General features: G+C 36.1%; 1 protein-coding gene across 1 annotated transcript in view; it reads right to left on the reverse strand.

Moving 5' to 3' along the window:
• Rims1 (regulating synaptic membrane exocytosis 1) overlaps positions 1-19,186 on the reverse strand; it is a 419,282-nt gene that overhangs the window by 77,563 nt on the left and 322,533 nt on the right. The window contains exons 23-25 of the mRNA XM_051204313.1: positions 18,333-18,404; positions 12,429-12,611; positions 11,257-11,369 (exon numbers count right to left, since the gene is read on the reverse strand). Of these exons, the coding sequence (XP_051060270.1) occupies positions 11,257-11,369; positions 12,429-12,611; positions 18,333-18,404 (368 nt within the window). The remainder of the gene's footprint in view (positions 1-11,256; positions 11,370-12,428; positions 12,612-18,332; positions 18,405-19,186) is intronic.

Below are 19,186 nucleotides of genomic sequence, written 5' to 3' on the forward strand. Positions count from 1 at the left end.
TGGAGGCCATTCCCTATGGTGGGATGACCTGCTCTACCTTGATGCAGTGGGGAGGTATTTGGTCCTGCCTCAACATAATGTGCCAGGCTTTGTTGACATCCCATGGTTTGGGAGAAGGTGGAGTGAGCAGGAGGAAGGGAGGGAGGGGGAACTGTGGTTGGTACACAAAATGAATAAAACATATAACATATACATACTCCTGAAGTTTCTAAGATGTAGTTAACATTGCAGCTTTACTGAAGTGTTTTCCTGAGGAGTTGCATGGCTGAAATCTGTCCCATCAACTACAGCCTCAGCTCTATGTGTATGCTGGTTAAACTATGGCTCAATACATGAACATGTTGGGTGTGCAGAACTATACTGAAGATCATTTTTCTTCACACCAATGCCTTGTTCCTTGTTATCTGAAAATTCAGAAATCTTTTTCAAACTAATGCTGATCAAAAAAAATACTACCAAGAATGAACAGAAACAGGGATTTGGGAGCCACACTTATGATGCAATTTCGCTTCTTCTAAAACTCAAGGAAAAGAATTCCAATTGGAGCACATGGAGTAAGCTTAGTAACTTAGTAACTGTAACTTACAAAGTACTAACTATACTTATCAAATGGAACATATTCTAAGGCACTAAAAATAAAGATTTGGTTAAAAGGAATTCCTCTTCATATTATGTACTTTGCTAAGAATTGTTTATATAACTCCCCCCACCAGTGTGTGTGTGTGTGTGTGTGTGTGTGTGTGCGCGCGCGCACGCATGCGCGTGCGCATGCCATAACCTGGGAGTACATGTCAGAGGACAATTTACTGGAGTCAGTTCTCCCCAGCATGTGTGTCCTGGGTAGGTGGGTCCTGTATGAATATAGAAGGGCAGGCTTTTGTGAATCTACAAACAAGCTGTAACAATTTGTGAATTCCCGCCTATACCTGTATGTATTTCTTTAAAAGCCCAGGAGTAAAATTTTATTTTTTTTATGTGTAGATACGTGTGTGTTTACACACATGCACACATGTTCAGGTATCTAGAGATTTCAGAAGAGGACACTGGATCACCACTTGGAGCTGGAATCAAAACCAGCTGTGAGCAGGAAACCAAAGTCCATTCTTGTGCAAGAGCAACCTGCACTCTTAAATGCTGACCCATCTCTCCACATCTCCCTTTTAAAAGTTCATTTCATAAAAAGTAATAATGAAAAAGTTAACAATCCTTAACATTTGTTAAGGAGTACTGAATTTTTAATATATCACTTCCAAAGAGCATGCTATTTTTTGACATGTTTTCATGCTATAATTAATGTATGATTAGCATTCCAATGTAAAGTTTTAATGAATTTGCATTTATGTAAAAATGAGTCTGTACCAATTTCAAAATTTATAAAGCTAAAAAGTAACACAAGCTTAACTTTTGATATTTGAGTCCGGAGAGATGAGTCAGAGATTAAGAGCACTGGTTGCTTGCTCTTCCAGAGAACCCAGGTTCAATCCTATCCATCTGTAACTGGAGTCCATGGTATCTGATGCCCTCTTCTGGTTTCCACCAACATTGCAAACATGTGGAGCATGCATAAACATAGGTAAAGGCAAAACAGCCACACTACAACTTCTCACATTTTCTTTTTTCAATTGTTCCTTGTGAAATGCAATTTTAAAAGGAAAAAGTGAATTTGTACATTAAATTTATTGAAATCACAATGTTTCCAGCATCTGTTTTTGCAATCGCCAGTCTGTATGAGTCAATCCTGTAACATAATAACCTCTGTGCAGGATTACTGAGTCAAGTTTGAGGTGCTACCACATTCCATAGCTGGAAAGATTAAAATCCCCCTTCCTCCTAAATGACAAATTAGTTACAGTATGGAGAGATTAAGAGCTCCTCTTTTTTTTTTTTCCAATTGACCAATCAAGGACATCATTCCTGAAAGTTGTCAGATACAATGTAATGTAACTGTGACACCTAAAGTGACTCAGGCATTGATCAAAGTGTAAAGAATGTATTCTCTCCAGCACTGTACTTTAAGAAGTAAGAGAAGGCAAACAGCAACCTAAGGCAGAGAATAGAAAGTAGTAAAGGATTAAAAAGGCCTGGCCAATTGAACTTTAGTATGTAAAAATGATACAAAGTCTGAATATACAGGCATTTTAACTAAAAACTAGATCTTAAACTATTCTATCAGGTAAAGGGATGGTATTGCATTTTAAGGATTCCAAGTGTTTTAATAATTTTAAGCATTCTTCCTTGCTTAGAAGCAATATAGTAAAAATATTTAAGAAAGGCATGAGGATTGACTAGAGCTAAAGCTGACTCATTGTTCTTTATCACTTCAGTGGCTCCCAAAGATTCATCTATTTGGAGTTCCTATTTGTAAAGAGAAGGGGGTTGGAGTTCTCAAAGAACCTCAATTGCAATACTTTTTTTTTTTTACACTTGTAAAATAGAAACTATGATGATTCAATAAAAGTTTATGATTATCCAGTATGAGAATCATAAACAGTGACAATCAAATTAATACCCCTTGAGTGAATATACAATATTGGCTTTAGGAAAATTAAATAAGGCAGTCTGTTTGGTCTAGGAAATTGAAATGGATCACTTGTATAGTGAAAAAGATTATTTACACAAATAACTAAAAAACCCACACTGCAGCCACGTGACTTCACCTTTTGTTTTAGCAAGCTTATTTCTAACAGACTGCCTACAGACCTCCAGATTGCCAACCCCAGGTGAAAACCTGTAAGCCCCAGCTCACCAAAACACCTGTCCTTAACAGACAGGGTCAGCTCCTGGTGGAAGGATTATTTACCTAGCTCTTCTGCACTATTCAAGGTCAAATAGCTGCCACAATGAAATGAGGTTTGAAGACCGTTACTTTTCCTTAAGAGGTACCCCTAATACTTTGGCAAAGACCTGCCAGGGCAATTATCTCTCTGGGGTGAAGAGGAAGCTATCTTTGGGAGACATTTATTTTATCAAAAATGCCCTCTAATGTTTAGCCATAACACTCATTGTTCCAACAACACTAAAAGAAATAGATTCTATCTTGGCATGCTTGATGTGAACTAACTTTGATAGACTCAGCTTATTTGGTGAAGGACATAAACAACTAGACAGTGCATACCAAAGAGACCATCCACGGTTGGACATAAGCTTAATTTTATGTTCCTCTTCACTTCCTTTGAAAATCTCAGGAGAAAGGGGTACTCAAAGTCTTTGGCCTGGTAGGTATATCTTGCAAGGGCTATCACGTGTGAAAAAGCTACAAGCTTTAATGCCTATCACTCAACTGAACAGAATGGGGAGGTCAAAACCACATCCTCTTGGATATGTGATGTGACCATCTGAGACGCCAATTTTAAAGAAGCTAGGGTAATGCATAGACAATGATCAACTAAACACCCTTTTAACACGGAAAGTTCAAATCATTATTTATAATATATATTCCAGTAAAAATACTGCATCTGAATGATTCAGCCCAGAAGATAAAGGAACATGAACCTTCAAAAATATTATCTCTCTCTCTCTCTCTCATCTCTCTGTCCTTGGCTTGATTTGCCCCTCCCACAGCTTTCCCGGCTCTCTTGAGGTCACAATTAGGGATGGAACCTAGGATTTCATACTCACAGAGCAAGCACACTACCGAGGAGTTGTATCTCAAGATCCTAAATATGTATCTTAACTACAAGAACAGGGAATGACTGACCAAGCCTCTTATGCAATCTATTAAATAATAATATGTAAAAAAATTAATTACATTTTTGGTATTATTTAAAGAGAGTTAATTGGTATTTTAAAGTTACAACTGGTTAACATAGACCTTCAGGCATATTTCTTCCCAATTTACCAATATAGCATACTAGTATTATAAGTGATTAATGATCTACATTATAATTACTATAACAGAACGTAAGAAAATTTTCATTTTTCACTTTTATGTAAATTAAATCTAATTAAGGTTAATGCCACACTTCTATAAGTTTTACTTTCCATAACTTGACACTCAAACTCTTTCTGTCACCAAGTAGCTTAGAAGGCAATATGCTTTTGCATTTATCCTAGAATTTAGATTAAAAATGCAGCTGACTAGAAACATTCCTTCATTAGTTCTTACAATCTTGTTACAATAATTATTACACATTGCATTAGTCAGGTAGAAAACAAAAAGCAACAAAATGCCATTTGCTTTTTGTCCCTTTGAAATAATTTATTTGCTTGCACTCTAAAAGTCTTTCATCATCCAGGTGTATAAATCACACATGCTTTATAATTAAGGTCATCATATTTGTAGAAAGCATAATGTAATATGTTCTGTAACCCAGGAGCCAGAGATAATGCACTTAAGCAATACCATCTAAAGGCATAAAAAAATAGAAATTTATCATGACAATAACATTTTTCTCACCTTGAAGTCACTTAATTTCTGGTTCACTTTTGATCTTCTTATATCATAATTTCGATGCCCCCAAACTACATTCATGGGCTCTTTAAAACTGTCCAAGAAATGTAGCAGAGAGGGAAAAATTGGCTTACTTTTAGAATGAATGATTAAAAATAGGCCTAAAAGCAGTCTGTGAAACCTAAAATGATATCATCTCTCAGCTTTCAACATAAAAGGAGTCAGAGGTAAATTAAGTTGTATGAACATTTATTTATAATCAATCCTTCACCTGAATTTTCGATTCCAGATTGTAATGTCTAGGTTGCATATAAAGAATCTGTTTTTTGTTGCTGTTGCTGCATGGGTGATTTAATAGATGTCAGGAATAGATTTAGCTGAGGGGTCCACAGCTGAGTCAGCAGGTAAACGTGTAAAACTAAGTGTCCCTGGCCCAGATCACCGTGTCATGAAAGAGTCTGCTGCATCTCTAGGGCAAAGAGGACAGAACACAGACTAGATTTTTATGACATGAGTCCTATACTGATGCTACTCTCTATGCATGGTAGACACTCAAAAATTGGACGCTGAGTACCTGTAGAACAAAATGGTTTTGAAAAGGGTCCTTAGAGGAGGGTTTCCCACTTACCAAGTGAGTGACTGACAAGAGGGTCACGTTCGCAATCTCCTGAAGCTTTAGAAATCTCAGAAAATAAAGGGTACTAATACTTATATCCTGGGTTGTTGTGAAAATATGAGATAATGTACAATGCTTTTAGCTGAATGATCAATGTATAGTGAATGATATCTTTTGTTTATCATTACTTATGCTCTGGAACACCTCCAGGGTGTCTCAATAGGTAGAGTGGCCGACTATTTTGCCAGAACTATTGCAATTTTGGCACTCACAGTCTTGCATACTCCCTGGAAAACTGGGGTCTTCATTTGTAAGATAATTTTATCTACACATCATCAAAACAAATGCAAATGGATACTATGCATTTGGCTATTCAGTCCTTTGCTCATTTTCTCAGGGAACAAGCATTCAAACTTCATGAATTCCCTATTACAGATTATGGAAGAGGGTCTGTAGCTTACAGCTACGGTGTTTCTTTTTACAGTAAACATGGTTTTCCTTTTCAGCCTCTCACGTGACTTTGAAGAAAAATATGAACTTGTTTTAAATCCTGCTGCGCTGTGAGGGCCACTGTTAGTGGTTACTGCCTCAAACCCTAGGTGAACACACACCATTCTGGCTCCAGAGTCTTGCTGTATGAACATTTATGTTGCTCTTTTGTGTGGATTCCAGTTAGAGTCTGTCTGGGAAGCATAACTACATCCTGCCTCAGAGACTTGGCAGGGTGTAATACCTGTCTCCTAGGGTACACTGACCTATGAAAATGTTAACATTTGATGCAGTCCCGTAGCAAGCTTTAAATGTGGATTCTTCATACAAACTTTCTGCTGCATCACACAGAGAGCTTGGTTTATGTTTATAAACCAGAGAGTTTGTATCAGCCCACCTGGCTTTTGGTTGATAAGACTACACAGCAGATCTCTAAATAAGTGCTCTTCTAATTCATTGTTGGTCTGCATCTTTTTGAAAATGAATTTGACTCATTTCCAATATAAAACCAAAAGGACTTGGAGCTGGAGGCATGGCTCGGTGGTAAAGGATGGTAAAGAACACTTGCAGCTCTTCCAAGGTACCCAAAAGTTCAGTTCCCAGCACTCAGGTCAGTTGGCTCAGACTGGAACTCCAGCTCTTGAGGAATCTGATGCCTCCAAGGATAGCCATGTACCCATGTGAACACCCCACAAAGCTAAACGTAATAAAGAAAAACCTTGGTGGAGCAGATAAAAGATTTTAAAATCTTTCAAAGAATTTTACCACATTGTTAACTTGAAAATCTAGCAATAGTCTTCTGAATCTAAGAAAAAACACACTGGTTATTTTGTCCTATTGAATATTTTGTGTCTCATATCTTTATTAAGAATACAAGGTGGCCATGTGCCTATTAAAAGCTAAGATAACAGCTTATTAATTTTGTTGAAGAGCCTTCCGCTTTAGTTACTAATTGTTCCTAGTATGTCAAATAGTATATGCTCATATGTGTACCTCATGTGCCAGACATATAATTCTATCACGTATAACTTCAAACTAGACAGAATTCAATATTCTCTCCCATACTAAGATTTGAAACATACCTAGGTATATTAAGAGTTATAAAAAATGCACTTGGCATTTGAGTTTATTAAAAAAAAAGAATTTCAAAATGTAGTGCAAAAAAAAAAAAGTGTGTAAGAATACACTCTTTCGTCCTTTGCTATTGCTAAGTAGTAAAGGGCAGGGATCTTTTATTTGTGTGTGTGTGTGTGCCTTTCTGTGTGTATGTGTACCACTTGTGTGCAGGTACACACAGAGTTCAGGTGAGTGAATTGGGTCACTGAAACTAGACTTACAGATGTTTTTAGCGGCTTGACATGAGTTCTGGGAATGGAACTCAGGCGTTTTCAAGACCAAAAGCCATTCTTGAGCATTGAGACATCTTTCCATCCCCAAGGACAGAGATCCTGACAGGCTTTGAAAGGTCTAAAATGTACAAATTAATTCAAACTGCTTTTAAATATCCAATGGAAATACCTACAAACATGACACAACTAAAGTATCATTAAAATACTACCATACTGATTTATAAATTCATATTCAAGAATTTAGTCACCAGGCCAGGAGTAATTCTGGAAATGTGTTGATGTGAGCAGTACAAAAGTTAAGGGTGGAAGCCAGAAACTCACTTGAAATTTAAGTGCAAAGATCAAAAATTAATTTTTGATTAAAAAGTAAGAGAAGAGGCCGGAGCCTTTCCAGGAGAGTGGGCTGGATGAATTCTACTTCCTGTATCCCTCAGATAGACAGGATTAATAATAAAACAAGCTTGAAGCCTAGAGAACTAAGATAGGCTGCTCTAAACATAACTGATGGCAGTGAAATTTGAAAGTTCCTAAAGCTCATGCTATGCAGACAATAAAACAGAGGGACTTTCTATTTTGCATAGTAGTTGTTAGCCAGAGAGGATATTGGAAAATCAGAATCAAATCACATATCTATAATAGCTAGAAAATAGAAACAATACAAGGAAATTCAAGAAGAAACAAAGACTATGTCATGAATCCCTATGACAAAAGAAAATATTATCATGTAAGATATACATTATTAGCTTACAAAATTGTTTTAGCTAGCAATGTAGATAACTGAATTTCGCATCAGCACTACTTAGTTTTAAGTTTTCCACCTTAATCTAACTGTGTAATATGAAAGAATTAATAAGTGGCACAACCACTTCAGAGACATAACTACCTATTAAATAATTTTGGTATTTATTCCAATAGTGGCATAACCCTTAAATATTATAAAAGGAACAGTATGAATGTTAAAAATTATATTAATATTTACCTTTAGTGGAAGAGTTATATTTTTCTTGTTCTTCAATGAATTAAATGCACATGATGATGGAAACAAAAGAAAGAAATCAGCAAATTTATAGTTAGACATGGAAATGTGAATTAACAAAATGGCATGAATACTAAAAATGTATAACACATAAGGTGACATGGTAAACTGCAATGATAAACCATGAGAAAGTTTCACATATGGTATTGAAATTAATTCAAAAATGAATACAGCAATTCAAAGATTTAAACAAAAGAAAAATATCAGGAAAATAACTTGTTTGATATTCCCCCAATGCATATGTTACAATTATTTTTCCTTCACTTTTAAGAACTGTATAGTTTTGCAACATTTTACTAAAATCTTGTAATTTAAATCCACCACTGTCCTACACTGTAGTGATACTGAAAGCATACTTAATCTATACAGAAACTTTAATTGTAAAATTGTATAATTTGAAATTTCATGTGATTAATCCCAGTTATTTTTCTATTGAATAGAAGCAAATAACCTACACCATGGAAAAATCTATACTACTTTCTGTGTGAACAAGATATATGCCAATCTAAGTAGTCTTTCACTTTTCCTCAAATGAATAGTAAATATCTCAAGATAAGATTGCTCATTATTTACAGGCTGTATGTATTAGACATTTCATAAAAGTTTATATTTCCCTCATTGATGTTATATTCTTTAGTGAAAATAACTAGTATATTCACATTTGAAGGAAGGTGTCAGTATGGTTTCATATTTTAAGTACTACATGCAGAATCAACATTGAACCAAGGCTTGCCCTCAACTTTTGTTTGTTTGTCTTTACATCCTTCTTTAAGAGGCATCAGTGAAGCACTGATACTTGACCTGTTCAGAAAATGCCAGTTTTTACACAACCACTCATGGCTACCTTCATCCTGACTCTATGTAAAATGAAACTATATTGTATCAATGCATGTAATCAAAACATTTCAAGGAACTCAATTTTTTGATACTAAGAGTAAAGTATACATTATATTTTAACCTGCTTTTATTTTAAAGTATGTACTGCAATCATCTCTTTTTCCCTGACACAAATTTTTACATAACCAGATTTCATGTATTGGGCTCATACTCCAATTTCTTAAAGGAAATTTTAAAATAATTTTCAAATAGTCAATAAATATATCTTCTTAAATGATAGTCTTTAATATTGGAAAAACTTTTCATAATACAATAAATATCTTTGATAAAAATTTTAAAAAAATATACCCATCAAATAAAATTCTTTGCATACACCCTAAAACAATAACATAGGTAATTATGTACAAAATGTATTAATAAAGCTAATTAATGATTGTATCAAGAAATTGCATCCCTGACTAGGAAACTAAGCCACTGAAAATACTTGGTTCTTACCAAAAAACTCTTTATCAACTGAATTACTTTAGAAATAGTTAAGTCAGCCCTTCATAAGATATTAAACAGGAAAAGCCAGAAGTCAGGTGGATAAGCATTCACATACTCATATTACCTTAAGAACAGTGAAATGCAGCACAAATGAAATGTACTAAGTAATGTCTAGCCCACAGATCAAAACACTTTACAAAATAATTAAGGACAAATGTGTCACATTAACTGTTCAGTATGAAAACACCTATAAGGAGATGACAGAGAACATTACTATCATTGACCACAAGCCCAAAAGCATCTATCAATAGCATGAAGTATGCCTCGGAATGCTGAGTCCATGATGACTCTTCCATTCTACAAGCTCTGCCAATATCAGAATGTTTCAGGAACCTTCAAAGACCAACTGTGCTAACTAAAGTATTTGTCATAATTAATACCAAAATAACTCCAACATTGTCATTCCCACTCATTCCCTTCTTCCCACCTCAATCCAGTCCTTATTTATTGTTGTTTTCTTGAAAGGCAACTGTGAATATGAATATCATAAACAGTAGATGTTAACAATGGAATGGAAATCGAAAAAATAACCAATTTTTTTGCAGAAATATTACTATAACCCCACTGTGAACCCTCATATGACATGGAGTGTTTTACTTGCAACTGGAGGAAATGCAAAGAATTTTAGGAACACATGATTGGCTGAGTTTCCGTGTGACCAGAAACACTGAATTTCTAGTAAAGCATCCAAATTTAAAGTTTGTTCAGTTGTGCAACAAGAGCTCATGGATGAGTAAGTTAAAACAACATCTATCTGTCAAAAGTTTAAACTTTTGACTTTTCTCCACCACATCAAAACATTACAGAAAAAAAAAAAACTATCAGAAATGTGGATTCTACAATTGATAACTGGCATTTTAGAAATAATTTTCAGCCACACTGCATTTTGCTAATTGACTAAATGTATACATTTACCTCATCCTTGACCATGCTGTATCAATAAGAAACATTATTTTAAAAGACACAAATCCATCTGTAAATGTTGCTTTTATGGTACCGTTCGCAGTATTGATTAGTAAGACATCACCACTTATTGAGGCTAATATTCCTATTATCAAGCATTTTGCATGGTTACACAGGCCACTTCAATTCTGAGGCAATGCAATCTGTAGGGAAATGTGAATTTCACAGCAGCAACAACCAACAGTTTTGGAGAAGTACTCAGGAAAGTAACTATCAGGATATTTTATAGGGACGCAAATTGACATTGGATGTTTACTATACTCATTGTTGTTGAACCCCAGCCCTGAACTAGAGAAAAATTCTGTAATTCTTTTAGGTATTGGTAATAAATGCAACAGAAAATACTGATGTCATTGACCTACTGAGAAACGGGTCAGGAAAAATAGTATTTTAATACAGCATTTCAAATGTTTCACTCATGCACTATCAGAGCAAGCATCTCCTCCCTTTCCCCAAATGCATACACACATTGCCATTCTCTTAGAAAACAATCTATACACACTTCATGTAAGAAACTCAGACAATTTGGCTCATAGGAAAATGACAAATAGATGTTCTGAGGAATTTTCACCATCAAACTATTTAAAATGCAAGATATTGTCATTGAAGGTAAAATGAAGAACACTAATGCATCACTCAATGATCACACTGAACTTTTAAATAATTTTTTTAAAAAAGAAATAGCATAAGGCCTTTTTTTTTCCATAGATAAAGTAACAGAGAGTACTTAGGTTTTGAAAATGTGTATCACCTAGTTTTATGCCTTTGCAAAACTATCCAGGCAGGACTCTACCCACCCTGTTAAACAATCACCTAAATTCAGTCATTCACTCTACTCAACAAATGCTGATTGCTATGTGGCATGGGCCACTAAAATTAGGTGCTGAGGATAAAATTATAAGCAACTTAAATTCTTAGGATTCAGAAAGTTGCATATGATCAAAAAAGAGTCATTTAATTAAAAGGAGTGTGAAAATGACAAGTTTCTTAAGTCCAGGTGTTTGGACAAAGATCTCTCATTTTTGGATACCTTGTTCTATACTGCCGCTTCGCACTGGCACCTGTGGAAGCTGTCTTCCCCGGCGACTGCTGAAGGATGTGTCCGCTGGAGGAGACTGGGTTGGGCTTCCTTGTCGGTGCGTTCTGTAGGCAAACAGCAAAGGACAGGTGAAATTCCAATACAGTCTGGCAAAACATTTTTGCCTTTTTCCAGTCTAAGACAGGCATAAAACTTCTAACTGGCTTATTAAAAGCACAATCAAATATCTTAGATGACACATGTAAAAGGACTACTATCATAAGAGGCTGGCGGAAGCATGTATACATCCAGCATAGTGAATTTCTGAATTAAGCAGAATGTGACTCGCTTTCTTTGACTCTTAATGTCATTCACTTTTGTTAGTATCATGATAGAATTGACCACAGTCTCAGGATATATATATATATATATATATATATATATATATATATATATTTTTTTTTTTTCAAATAATCATGAAGGAATGTTCCCAAACAGCTACAGCTACACTCATACACAGTACTTTCGAGTCATTTTTAATGATAAGTTCTTGATGCACAGCCTGAAGTCAGTTACCAGTAAGTTGTGCATTTTAAAAAATAGAAAGAAACAATAAACCTTGAAAAGTGTCTCAAATAACCTTGGACAGATGCTACAGGATATTCTGGTGGGGATTATAACTGGGAATGAGAATATGAGAAACATGCAGATGCTTCATTCCTGCCCAGAAAAAGCTGACCTCCATCTGCTGCCATTCAAACACTTCGTAACTAAAGGAAATTTTAAACACTATGTGGTTTCATGAACACATATGAAAGGTTACTTTATAAAATGCTCTCATACCTTAATAAACAAATACATATTCGATTCTGGGTAAAGTCATCATAAAGCATTTCACATAGTCAAAGTGTATATGATATGCCACAAACAGATGAACAGACAGAACACAGCCAGATTTAGTTTTCGATGGCAGCTAACTGGCGGGAACTAGAGGGTTCTGCCAGCACAGTGAAGATAGATGCCAGTGGTAGAGGATGTGGGAGAGGATTAAAGTGCCACAAAGAAAAGATTTAGAAAACCATGGTGTCATAATGGGTGAAAGCTTCGAGTGCTCAGGAAGGAACAACACCACACCAACACCCTGCAGCAGGACATGAATGCTGGGCTGGACACTGAATAGCAACCTTGTCAGAAGCGGAGAAGGTGGCGCCGAGCCTCCGGGGGCAAGGTGGTGCATGGAACACAGGGTTCTGACACTAGAGTGCTCGCTCGACCGCGAGCGAGTGGGATGCTTTCCCCTAACGACTGCTTGATCAGTTGCTCTTGGGATTGCGTATCCCCTTCTAGAAAGGCATGATGGGAGAACCCTAAAACATTAGTGCCAAAAAAGATCTTCAGTCAGCAGGTTTCATTAACTTCATACCAACACATTTGTCCAAGGAAAACCTGGATACAAGAGGATCAGTCATCACACAGTTATTGGGATGGGAATGTCACTGTTACCCAAGCATATGTCACGTTGTACAGGGCCAACATAAGTTTCCCTAATATTATCAACTTTTTATGAACCATCCAGATTCAAAGAATTAAGTCCCTTTTTGGGGGGGGGGGGTGGGAGGACTCATTGAACTCTTCCTCCAGTGTGCCAAACATGGAGAATAGAAAGCAGATACACAATGAAGACTCCTTGATTGTTTGTGTGAAATTAGAATGATGAACACTATGGTATTTCCACAGTATTCTAGAAGAATGTGAAATATAAATGTGGGTATATTTTTACAATGTTTACAGTTCTACAAGGTAAGAAGTCAAGTCTATGGTAAATCTATGGTAAAGAGATAACCAAAAAAAAAAGCATGTTTCTTCAGTTTCTTCATCTTAGTCTAAGACTAAGAAATAAAAATAAAGCTTGAACAGTACTTTATTAAGTTATACACCTGATTAAGCACATATGATTAATGTGTGGGTAAAACAGGTCCTCTTATTTATGATGGTATCTGAAAATATATTTGTGAATACCATCTTCATATGGTATTCAAAATCATTATGAAGCAGTTTTCTGAATTAAATACTAAGAAGTAAATGAATACATATATGTATGTATGCATACCTACATACATACATATATACATATGCATATTTCTCCATAAAACATATACATGCTTTGATACTTTCACCATTTCAGTATCATTTTAATTAAGTGATATGATTAAAGTGTCTATTACATACCATCTTGACAAAAATTTAACAAAAGCTAACCATTTCAAAGCAATAATGGAAAATTTGTTTATTGTCTTAAGTGTGAGAATAATACACATGAGTTACCCAAAATGTATTTAAGAAGACTTTATTCCATTAGCTCAATATTCACTCTTTTAAGTGAAAATATTTTTAACAACCAGCCGGATTTTTGCTTCAAGCTATGTCTTCCATTGCAGAGAACAAGGGAGTGCAGCTTACACCTATAATAAAGGTGCATTTTGGCCTCTTGCGCTGTGGAATGAGGCATTTCTAGATACCTAGTGATGCCCTGAAATCTCATCTGTCATTGCCACTTCCAACACGGAAAGTATCTGATGATCTGATGACGTTCTTTCTACCCATTCAAATAAGTCATCTGTGCTATCTGACTTGCATATGAGCTCAACTCTATCAAACTGAGATGGGGAGAATTTATATGACAGGGTATTTCCAGCACTAGACAAGCCATTATTATGAGAATCAGATTGCTCCAAACACATGTTTTGGTTGTGGTTTGAAATTTTAGCTGTACAGTTTCCACATTAGTAATGGGGCTTCTCTTGGATACTACAATTGCATGATAATCTTATTTCATTCCCTGATGAGATTTCTAACCACCCAAGAACAACTTAGATGAGAGCAATTTTGGTGAACTTTATGCTTCATCCATTTTCAGGATGATATAAATGGCTTCTGGCTTCTGGATGAATATGTACTGCTCTATAATATGTGACACGGAGAGCTGTGTTGGAGCTGGAGGGACGCTGGCAGACTCTGAAAAGAGCCCACGTTATTCCAAGTCAAACATTTTATGCAAGATCTGTTTGGTTCTTTTTTTTTTTTTTTTTTTTTTTTGATTTGTTTTGTTTTTCTTTACACAAAATAACTGTCCACTATCTCACTAGCAAAAAAAAAAAAAAAAAAAAAAAAAATGTTATTGGTGCATGTCAATCTACAGAGCACAGCCCAGAAGATGGATAAAGCAAATCTGAGCAAGAGAGGAACATGGTCACAAGCATGAGTCCCAAGAGACTGTAAAGAGATGACTAAAGTTTTGCAGAGAAGAGGTAATGGAATAAAGCGTGGTTTGTTTAGGCAAATGGAAAGGAGAACTGCTTGAGAATTTCGAGGCATGAATGCAGCGTTGAGAGGATCAAGGTTGTTAAGCATTGATCACTTTAACAAAATGGGATATAATAGAAGGAAAGAATGGAAGAGACTTAGAGTGATCACGTTAGAGGAGGAAACCAAGCATGGATGGCAGAAAAAGGAAATGGGACCTAAGAAACGGTAAGATAAACATCAGTAAGATCTTTAACGTCAGTGTGGGGACAGCAACATTCTAAGCTCTCAATGAGAATGCCTGTGTGCATTTACATGGATACACCGTGCATGTGTCTGTGAACTTTTGTGCTGTACACCCTTTGAAGTATAATTACTACTATTTTATAAATAAAACCGAGGAGGATTCAGTAACTTGGAAAAGACCAATGAGAGAATGCTAGAGACAGGACCTGAACGGGTTTGCTGAGAACCAACTTGGCCTTCTTTTCAGAAAGGTGACAGGTGTGTTCAGTTGCTTCTTTACTTTTGTACTGAACACTTGAATCCGAGGCTTCAGCATGCTACAGGACACTTCACTCATGACAATTGTTAGAGAAACAGGACTTGTTTCTATACCCCGGGACAAAAAATAAGAATTTACAACAAAATATAGACATACATCTAAAAATTGAGTTATTTGGTATGGTTTAAAGGAATCATGTTCCAGGAGTTTGCAGGATAAAAATGTAGGCAAAAGACATTTAATAAATCTGCTTTGTATAATCTGCCAGGGGTATACACATACATGTATACAGTAGCTCACCAGCTGCAAATGTGTATCTAAATATTTATCTCTGGGTTCAATCACAGCCTGAATTCCTTCACTTAACTCTACTGTGTTAAGTTGGACTAAACACACTTTACCTCCAAACCTTAGATCTTTAGCCAGACATTTCTATTTTTTGCAAATAGTTCCAACTAAAGCTTTTGGGGCGTCTGTTTTTTTTTTTTTTTTAAATGTGATTTGCTGAAGAGGTGAGAATGTACACAGTATTTAAGTTCCAAAGTGGTTTCTTCTGTGATAGCCTTTTACAGGTCTGTAAAGGCTCATTCTCATAGCTACAACACAGTTATTTAAAAAGTACAATTGTAGGCAATTCTAAATGATAGTATAAGCAAAACATCCAGCAGTCAAAATTCATAATACTGTACCACAAAAAAAAATTTTTTTTTTTTTTAAAATGTCACAGGGCTAGAATGAAAAGATAGATCACCAGCGCTGCTCTCAGCTGAACTCTCGTGGAGGTGATTGGCTCTGTGTTTTTGTTTGTTTGTTTGTTTGTTTTTGGTTTTTTTTTTTGTTTTGTTTTGTTTTTTTGCTTTTGTCATAATCGATTTGTTTGGCTTGTCTACTTATTTTATTATTGTTCCTTAGGAGCCTGCTCGTTTTCTAATGGAAGACATAAAAGGAATGGATTCCGATGGGAGGGGCCATGGGGAGGAACTTTGAGGAATGGGGAGGGGAAACCTGAGTCAGAGTGCCACGTTTGAAAAACCCATCTATTATATAAGAGAGAGAGAGAGAGAAAGAGAAGATGAAGCCACCCTTAAAGTGGCTGGGGTGTGCCTGTTTTCTACCTCTAACAGGTCACAGGGAATTTCACCACGCTTTCTTGGGACTCCGTACCACCAAATGACAAGTTTGTTTCAGACAAACTTAAAGTCAGGGTAATTTCACAGCAATGCTTTTCAGAATTCATTGCATAACTCAAACATCAGATTTCTGTGTGGAGATTATTAGCTTCCAAAGGTCAAGATGGGGGCTATTGCCAAGTGGTAAGAGAATTTGCCTAACAATCACAGGACCTTGGAAGGGAAGGGAAGGGATGAGGGAGGGAGGAGGGAGTTTGAAGGAGGAAGAGAGGAAAGCAGAGAGTTAGAGGAGAAGGCATTTACATGGTGAATTACTTCACCTTAGCAACATCTCAGAGCTCCTGCAGTAACTTCAGTTAATGTGACATAGAACACGCAGGTCAACTCCCTTGTAACCAGTATCCAACAATCTGCTTAAAAGTTAGTCACATAACTTGCATGACTATAAAAATCGATCAAGTACTTTAATCATAAACAAAGAAAACCACACATATTAAAGGCTAGTGTTTTCACCTAAGCCAAGAATGAAGGATGGAAAGGCATGCACTCCTTGTTGGCAACTACCTGGTAGTATTCCACACTTCAATTGGGTCTCCCTAGATGTTGTAAAGCATCCTTCTAAAGGACCAATACCTCTGTATCGTAAGATTGCATTTTAACAAATCCTTTGACATCTCTCCTCAACTCCCTAATAAGGAAATGCCTTTATCTTTGCTTATCACTACTTAGTCATTAAATTAGAACTCAAATTGTCATGAATTTATGCACTGAATAAATCACTGAGCTGTATGAGCTCTATCTCCCTGCTGTCTTTCATCATCTACTCTTGAATTTTTTGATGCATCTTCCAAACTGTTTTCTTTCTTTTCCTTTTTGTTTTTTTTTTTTAACTGAAAGACTTACTTAATTTACAATGTATATAGTGTTCTTCCTTCATGTATAGATGCATGCCTGAAGAGGGCAACAAATCTCATTATAAATGGATGTGAGCAACCATGTGGTTGCTGAGAATTGCACCCAGGACCTCTGGAAGAGCAGCCACTGTTCTTAACCTTTGAGCCATCTCTCCAGCCCCTGTACTGTTTTCTAATGGATCTATACTTCTGAAACTTAAAATCAAATATCCACTGCCTCAGTTTAAGGGCAGCCTTTCATAAACAAATTGAAAGTCTTCAGTACATTAACACGGTGTGGTCATATCAGTCTTAACATTCTCAAGAAGTCTCCAGGTTTAGCTTCCTTTTCTTTCTGATCCTCTGATTTCCATTCTTCATTCAAGAATAGGTATTTAAACTCAAAAATTAGTTTCAAGTTTTATATTTTTTCCTCATATTTCCCGACTTCTAACTTAGACCAAGTTCTATCTATTGATTTAGTTCAGCAAGGCTGGTCTACTGAATATTTTCAAATTCCAAATGTCCCATTCATACCTCTGCTTTTACTATGACTGGAATACATCTGAGACAGAGCACACACATTAACCTGTATTTCTCCTCATGCTTTTAAGGATTCTCAGTCTAATGAACAAGTATTCTATGTATGTTACCATGATTTTCAAGGTGTTTCTGTAGATGTGTCAAAAGAAACATCAATATGTTTTACCTAAAGGTACCACACCTTTAAAACCGTGAAAACTGCAAATCATCAGTAACTCCATAGGTTTTTTTTTTTTTTTAAATAATAAACACAGCAAATAAGTACAGCTGTATAAACCAAGAATCTTAGATTATACCTTTGGAGAAAATAAGACTTTTTCAAAAGTCGATATTATTCAACTATCTAACACACACTCAAATCATTTCTACTTCCCCAGTTATGATTCACTAAAAACATTTAATGTCATTGCAGGAACAAAATATCGAAGTTCTAACACATATATAAGAATGAGTATGTGTTTAGTCCTCGACAGAACAGCCACACTTGCTCGTTTCATCAACACCTACTATTCAAGAGCAGAGCACACAGTGACATTGTTTCGTTTCTTCGGCCCCTTTGCTCACAGAGCAGCTGTTTCATTTCCTCCTCGGGACACTTGAAGCATCACAAGCATGTGTGCCTGTACACTGGCAGGTTAAAGGAGAGGCAGGGCACTCCCAGGTCTACAGAAAAAGGAAGATGGCAGCGGCAGCCCAGCACCACACCGAGCCTACCTGTCTGCATCGGAGGCTGTGCCTTTCCTAGTCTGTTTTTGGATGCTAGATCTTTCAGACTTTCTGGAGTGCCTGTGGGGATGAAATGTTAAAGAAATACAAAATAGATGATGAATAAAGCTACAGTCACATCAAACAATGAAAGAAAAAAAATCCAACAACAACAAACAACAAACACACGAACAATGACAACTTAGCTTACCTAAATGGTTTTGTCAGTCATGACATTCACAATTAAAAATAAATAAATAAAATAGGGAAATCATAATGGATGCTGGGGGGGTGTGGAGGAGACACAGTGGCTGACAGGAGACAGGAGAAGCTGACATAGCATTAGTTTAAGTGGGAACACCTACAGCAATGATGTGATGGGTACCCTTCCTCAGTAACTTAACTTCTGCCAATGAATAAAAAAAACAAAACAAAACAAACAAACAAACAAAAAAAACAGTGATGAAATCTACGATGATCAGTGTTACAGTGGTAATGGTTTAGGTGCTGAAAGACCACACAGGGGTAAGTGACAATTTATTTTGAAGCTTTGAAACTTTGTGCTCTAGGCTATTTTTGTTTTCCACCAATGTGTGAAGAGGAAAGACATGAAAGATGTTGACAGACATGAAAGCATTTGAACTAACCATGAGAATTGCTTAATAATTCAGGGTTAGGGAGAAATGTTAAGTAGGGAGAAATGTGAAAGCTAGCTTTGCCTGATAAAACAAGACAACAAAGCCTCTAATTTTACTTTCAGAAAGTACACATAACACCTAACATATGGAAATTAAGATGGTATTTCCTCCTAAAAGCAACATACATAGAGAATGTGAAAGAGAAAGAAATAATCCTTAATGTAC

The sequence above is a fragment of the Phodopus roborovskii genome, unplaced genomic scaffold, assembly GCF_943737965.1.
Source record: "Phodopus roborovskii unplaced genomic scaffold, PHOROB, whole genome shotgun sequence".
NCBI classification, from domain to species: domain Eukaryota; kingdom Metazoa; phylum Chordata; class Mammalia; order Rodentia; family Cricetidae; genus Phodopus; species Phodopus roborovskii.